The 6,691-nt window shown below is 47.3% G+C and overlaps 1 protein-coding gene and 1 pseudogene across 1 annotated transcript; both read left to right on the forward strand.

The window, feature by feature from the left end:
• The first annotated feature begins 2,830 nt into the window (after positions 1-2,830).
• Positions 2,831-4,385, forward strand: LOC119768931 (annotated as a pseudogene).
• Positions 4,386-5,893: 1,508 nt separating this feature from the next.
• LOC6031634 (ribonuclease 3) lies at positions 5,894-6,604 on the forward strand. Its single transcript, XM_038263322.1, has 2 exons — positions 5,894-6,102; positions 6,162-6,604. The coding sequence occupies exons 1-2, from the start codon at positions 6,081-6,083 to the stop codon at positions 6,353-6,355; spliced, it is 216 nt and encodes a 71-aa protein (XP_038119250.1). The 5' UTR covers positions 5,894-6,080; the 3' UTR covers positions 6,356-6,604.
• The last annotated feature ends 87 nt before the right edge of the window (positions 6,605-6,691 follow it).

Genomic DNA, 6,691 nt, shown 5'->3' on the forward strand with positions numbered 1-6,691 from the left:
CTTGGGCGTGACCTTCGAGGCCATATTCTTCGACGGTTTCCTTCCGTTTCCGGCATCGTCAAATTCTCCATCCTCCTCCTCTTCGTCATTGGAGCTCGAGACGGCACTCCACTTGCTATGCTACCGACCGTCGATGCGCACAATGTTCGTGGTAGATCCGCCGCCAGCCGGAAGTGTGATTTTGTGCTCGAAAAAGTCTTTCCGCGATTTGTTCAGCAGAGACCCTGCCGAGCTGGGGCCTGAAAATGTCAACAAGGGTTTAAAGCGAATTCTTCAGCGCTCCTGAGGAAAAGGATCTTACGGGACACCGCCGATTTGGGTGGGTTGCTGAGCGTGGGGAAACCGCCGCTACCGGGACCAGATTGGCCAAGAGTTCCGGCAGTACTGACCGCCAGCTTCTAAAAAACACTAAGTCCCGATTTGACAGCGGGTGAAATAATTCCGCAGATTCTTTAAAAATTTTCTAAGTCCAAAAGTTACACCTTTTGCAGTTCGGACCCCTGAACTGGAAAAGATGTAACTTTTACACTTTTTGCAGTTCGCATTTTACACCTTTTTCAGTTCGAGGGTTGAAACTAGTCGGTGGTGTAAAATCGAACTGCAAAAAGTGTAATGCTGATTCTCCGTGTAAGCAGCGTATCAGCTACGAAACGACGCGCCGTTTTTACATCAAATGCTCTCTGTCAAATCCCATACTGCCAAGGGGGTTGACACTCAATCATTCTGGAATCAAACAATCAAATTATTCGCTCTACAGCCTTGGCGTTTTTTGTTGCGAGATTCCTACTTGAAACTAGGTGTCCGAAGGCTTGATTGTTGAGGCAATTGCAAACCTCTTTTTACACTTTAGCTTCCATCCACCCTGGAATTCGGATTGATGACTTTTGCATCGGAGTCCAACTGCCTACCAGCGACTCCACCGAGAAAGGGAGACGACTCCTAAACCTGGATTGAGCTCACGACCTTCCCTCTAGGTTAGACCGGGGCCAACATTTACTTCCCCGTCCGACGGAAGGCGTGAGATCTTGTCTCGAACAATGCCACCGGGACCTTCTGGGATTGGACCCAGGACGACTGGGTTAGAGGCAACCACGCTTACCCCTACACCACGGTTCCCGGCATTCTGGAATCATTCCAGTTTAAAGGCTGGTGTGCAGATTGGAAGGAAAGGGGTCAAGAACGTGATCCCAACCATCCCAACGAGGCACCCGGAAGTGGACCTCGTTGAATTTACTGGTGGGAGAGAACGTTTAAAAAATAATAGCGAGATGTTCAGTGCTGTTGCTTTGGCTTCTCTGATCAATGGAATATTTGGTTCGCATTGATGGCGGAATCGCTACGAATATCACGCCCAACATTTTTAAATTTTACTAAATTACGTCATCGACTAGCAGACAGGTCAGGGATCAGATACATCAGATACACGCGAACAGAACGGACGTAAAAAGCGAAAACAGGCTTAAAAACTTAAAAGAAAAACTGACAAACTATCAAAAAATAATAATTTTGACGGATAGCGGGCACGTGTAAACAACAATTATTTTGATTTTAATCAATCTACACAGCTTAGTTGAATCAATGCCGTTTTTAGGTAGAATCAACGCAATAATTTTGTTGTTATTTCATACAAGGGTTTGACAAAACACAGCGAGTCATTTCAACGCAAAATTTTGAGTTGTTTAAATTGTTTTTCAGAGTTATTTCAACAAAAAATCGTAATGTTAAAACAATAATTTTTTTTTTTTTGTTTCAAACAGGTGATTTTTTTTTCGTGCTCACACTAATGTAAACCAATATCGCGAGTACCTATGATATACAGCCTTGCGTCCGCTGTCTCCGGTGGGAAAGCTCCGCTGACCAACGGTGGAAATGACCCAGGTCAGGATGGCAGTCTCACCGGAAGGAGGAGATGATGCGCGGACTAGTGCGCGGATCACGATTCCGGTCGAGCTAAATTTATTAAAAACGGAATAATCATGCTTATGCCAGCATCATTTCAGAATAATTCTGAAATGAACAGAATGATTCGAATGAAAATATTTGATGTGTTAACCCCCTTGTTTAACCCCCTAATTGGGTCCTAAAATCACAGACAACAGACGTAGCGGCTAGAACAAAATAATTTGAAAATCGTGTGTAAAAACATGGCAGCCGCATCCTGCTAATCTACTAGCGCCATCTGTTAGCCTATTGCCACTCTCTAAAGCAGCCATGATGGTTTTCCGAGAAGGTGTGTTTGAAAATGCATCACCCAGAAATATTTAAAAAATATATTATTTCAATTTTTCGAAAAAAATGTAAACAGGTAAAGATTATGTTTTTATGCTATAGTAAATCTACTTTAATTGTTAATTAACACGATTTACGAGCACATAGATGTTTTTTTCATGTAATTATCGATATTAAAAAAAATAGTCTAGTTTGATGCTTTTATAAACACAGCAACCGAGGCCGCGCATGAGGCAGTCAAATTCTTGCTGGTTGTGTTTATAAACAAAACCAACAGAGGAGAGCGAAAAGGAGGAGGAGACCCGGTGGAAATCGGGAGGATGGGCAAACGTTTCTTGGAGGAGAAAAGATCCGAACCGAGGGGAATGTCACTCCGCGATAACACACGAAAACGCACAAAAACTGGCTCGAAAAGCATCAACGCTACTCATCGTGCCGAGTTTTCACATAACGCCACCTTAAAGCAAGTTATCGCAAGTTAACGCGCGTTAAAGCGAGTTAAAGCGACCAGTTTCTGCTCGACTTTTGAACCAGGGAAATTTATCTTGCAACCTTGCCGTCGAGCAGTTTTTGGTCATGTTTGGCAACTCGGTAATTGTTTTTGTTTTTTCAAGCAGTTTTGACAGATAGAAACATTCAAAGCAAAACTTTGCTTTTTTTGTCAACGGCCAGAAAAATTGCTCCGCAGGAGAAAAGTTTCCGGGTAATTTTGTTGTTTAGCAGTGATTTTAATTGTGATTTTTATTGTTGTTTGTGATTGTTATCTTTCCCCAGCGAATCACCGAAACGTTTGCCGAGGAGGAGAAGGGGGAAATAGCCCGGCTATCTTCGTTTGCGGGGGCAATCGCGATCGGCGACCTGGTCAAGAGCACACTCGGCCCGAAGGGAATGGACATTATTCTGGTGGCGCACGGCCGCAGCGCCGGATAGGTTGAGGTCACCATCGACGGAGCGACGATTCTGAAGGCGGTCGGCGTAAAAAATCCGGCGGCGAAGATCCTCGAGGACATGAGTCGCTTCTTTGACAACGTGGTTGGTGATAGAACGACTTCCGCGACGGTGCTGGCGTCGGAGTTGCTGCGTGAGCCGGAAAAGCTGAACGAACAAATGTTGTACCCGCAGACGATTATCGCCGGGTGGAGAGCGTCCACGCAGGCGGCACGTTCGGTGCTAATTGTCGTAGCTCAGGACAATTCGAAGGATGCGGAAAAGTTCAGCTCGTAGATTCGGTCCCAGCAAAAGTAGTACTTGGCCAAGCTGGTCGTCAATGCCGTGAAGCGGTTGAAGTGATCCGGGAAATTGACCGCGATTCAGCGCATAAAAAAGACCGGTGGTTGCTTTGAGAAGTCGTTTCTGAACGAGAGTTTCCTGTTGGACAAGCGCGGTGTGCAGTGCACCAGTCGAAACGCATAGAGAACGCAAAGATCTTGATCGCCAACACGCCAATAGACACGGTCAAGTTCAAGGTGGATTCGATAGCTAAGATTGCCGAGCTGGAGGTCACCGAGTAGGACAAAATTAAGGACATGGTGACAACCCGGACCAACCCGGTTCGTCTCAATCAGATCTGGCAGGTCATGATCGGCGAGGACACGCTGCTGCGCTTCGAGAGTTCCCTTAGGAGGATCTGTACCGTCGTAATCCGTGGGACAACCCAGCAGACCACCGACGAAGCGGATCGTTCGCTGCACGACGCCCTTTGCATGCTGGCCGCTACCGTCAAAGAGGTCCGTATCGTGTACGGCGGAGGTTGCCCCAAAACGCTGATGGCCTGTGCCGTGTTCAAACTGGCCGCGGAAACGACTGGTAAGAAATCGATGGCCATTGGAAGCGTTCGGTAGCGCTCTGCTCCAGCTGCGGATGAGGATCGCCGACAACGAAGGGTATGAATCCGTTTGTAACGCTTAGCTAAACGAAGAGTACCTGATGCGGCTAACGATCAGCGACGGCGATGAGCGCAGCATAATTGGAGGACGCAGACGGACCCCGAAAGCATTGAAACACTGGATGAGGAAGAAGTGAACGTGGATTTGGAATGCCTTCCGGAAGACGATCGGCACAAGCTGGAGGCGCAATACATTTATTTTTATTTAATACATAACTTTCATCGCTAAATAAATATATGAAAATATATAGAATATATTTAAAAATTCAAATATGATTAAATGATTTCACAATTTTCTCTCCTCGCACATTCCATCCGGAAGCTGCTAACTCGCTTAAGCCGGATCAGCAAGTGTTCAGTCAGGTTTGAGATGGCGTTAGATGCTGTTGTTTTGAAAGGGTATCGTGCAACCTTGTAGGAGGGTTGATTGTGTTTTGCAGGATCGTCCTGGTCCACTTTTCGCATCTTGAACTTGTTGACAGGTGCCTATCGATGAATGCATCCGTGTATGGTCCATCATCACGTTGTACGTGGAACACATCAAATCCCTCGCTGTCCGGATCAAAGTGAAGCGTCCCTTCTGGATGTTGCCTGACCCGCGTTTCACACGACACGTACAACGAAACCTTCCTCAATGTGCTCTCCGCCTTCTTCACGCTCCGCCACGAACGAAACTTTCTTTTTGACCTTCCCTGATGCCTTCGCTTCTACCTTCCTCCATAAACTCTTGATGTGCTCCTGCGCCTTCCACTGGAATGGAATGATGGAACTTCCCCGAAACCGCATCCAGGTGGTTACGTGTCTCCTTCGGCTATTAGCGCTCTAGGTCCTTGCAGGTCGTATTAACGGCGGCTTTGGCGAATTTGTTCAGGTACTTAACCTTTAGATGGAAGGTGGAAGATGATGAAAAAGAAGGCTCTACATCATTTTCGTGGTCGTCGCAGTTCTCCGGTGACGGGAACCGGTCTAAAATTCCGATGGCAGACGATCGGTTCCAGCAAAACAAACTGCTCGATTGATTTGACAACGAGAACTGTCATATGCGTTTGACAGTTCTCGCTGTCAAAAAAAATCGAGCAGTCTGATGCGTGAAAGCAACAAAAGGTAAGCCAAAAAGCAAGTTATCGCGGTTAACGCGAGTTAAAGCAACATAAAGCGGAAAAGCAAAAGATAGTGCTGCGAAGGTTAGAGAAGGGAGCTTTATCGCTCGGTGAACGCAGGAGTGACATCCCCCTCGATCCGAACCAGAAACGAAAAAATCTGGATCTGGTTCCGATAAAGTCTGGAAGCCATCGGCGGCGTCAGCAAGAGCTATTATCACGGCCAACCCCGTAAACGTTTTGACCCCAAACGACCGCATTCCGAAGATTATCTCCGGAACCGACAAACCAGCTAGCACGATCACTTCAACCCTCACCTCCAAGACACCAACCTCTTCAACGCCCTCGAAACCCACCCACCTTCAAGTGCCGCCACTTCCGGCGAACCCTAATCGCGATTCCAAAGGCCTAAATCTTGAATGTTCTCCCCGGCGCGTCAGTTTTCCCCATCGGATTTCCAGTGCAAGCGATCCTCAAACACCCCCACACCTTCCCCTTCCCATCCTCTTCCATAAGTGGCACCAGGTTCAAGAACCGTAGACCCGTCATAGAGGTCATTTTGCGAATCATGCTGACAAGGAACACAAATAAAATCAAAATTTGGTGCGGGGGGAGTGTGGCCGCTTCCGTTGCGTTGATGATGACACCGGGCGACCAAGGGCAATTCAGTGAAAAACTCTGGGAGTAACTCGGAGTAACTCTGAGTTTCTCAGCTTCCTCCCGAGTTTTTCAATTCCCACCCGATTGTCGATACCTTGGTATATGCAACCATGACAATGTTGTTTGTTTATGTTTTTTCGCCAATGTGAAAATTACAAGGAAAATTTGCCGTCGTGGAGTTCATCACGTCGATCCATCTGTTTCACATGTTTCCGGATCTGGAGAAAGGTAGGTTGATCGAAGTGCTTATTTAGTCTAGCTTTCTTAAGCCCGCGATCTTCTCCCAGGTGGACTTGCAACATACCGCGCAGCAGCATTCCAGGAGGACAAAAGTCTGAGCAAGATTTGGATTAACTATCCGCTGCAGGAGCAGGAACCGCTTGGCGATCTGCACCACATCGAGTCGTTCGAGATGCTGAGGACGTTGACCAAGTTTGAGGAGTCGATCTGGGTTTGCTTTTGTTTCGAATGCCTGTATTGACACTGCTGCGGAGCTCGCTGGTCAACAACCGAAACCAGGCCGTGATCTGCGACGATCTCGGGATGGCCTCGTACGCCGTCTACTCCAACAAGAAAGCGGACCTCAAAACGAAACATCGAGCCGATCTGCTGGCAGCAAAAAAAAAGATCTTTTCCCGCAGGTGGATCATCAAAAGCGCGTCATTGCGCAGAGTTTGAAGCGGAAAAAGGTGAGGACCGGTGACCGGTTCGACCACGAGCGACGCGATTCATTGGAGCACGGACCCGTACCGGAAGCGACGCCGATTTTTAAGGTGGAAGAATCTTCTTTCTCGTCGGATTTAGAATCCGGAGAGAT

This window comes from Culex quinquefasciatus, chromosome 3 (genome assembly GCF_015732765.1).
Source record: "Culex quinquefasciatus strain JHB chromosome 3, VPISU_Cqui_1.0_pri_paternal, whole genome shotgun sequence".
Classification (NCBI taxonomy): Eukaryota; Metazoa; Arthropoda; class Insecta; order Diptera; family Culicidae; genus Culex; species Culex quinquefasciatus.

What these genes read in the sequence shown, in the direction of transcription:
- LOC6031634 (XM_038263322.1), top strand. Translation starts at nt 6,081, where the DNA reads ATGTTTCCGGATCTGGAGAAAG. An exon ending in GTTTCCGGATCTGGAGAAAG is followed by an intron (nt 6,103 to 6,161) that starts GTAGGTTGATCG and finishes ATCTTCTCCCAG; the next exon opens with GTGGACTTGCAACATACCGC.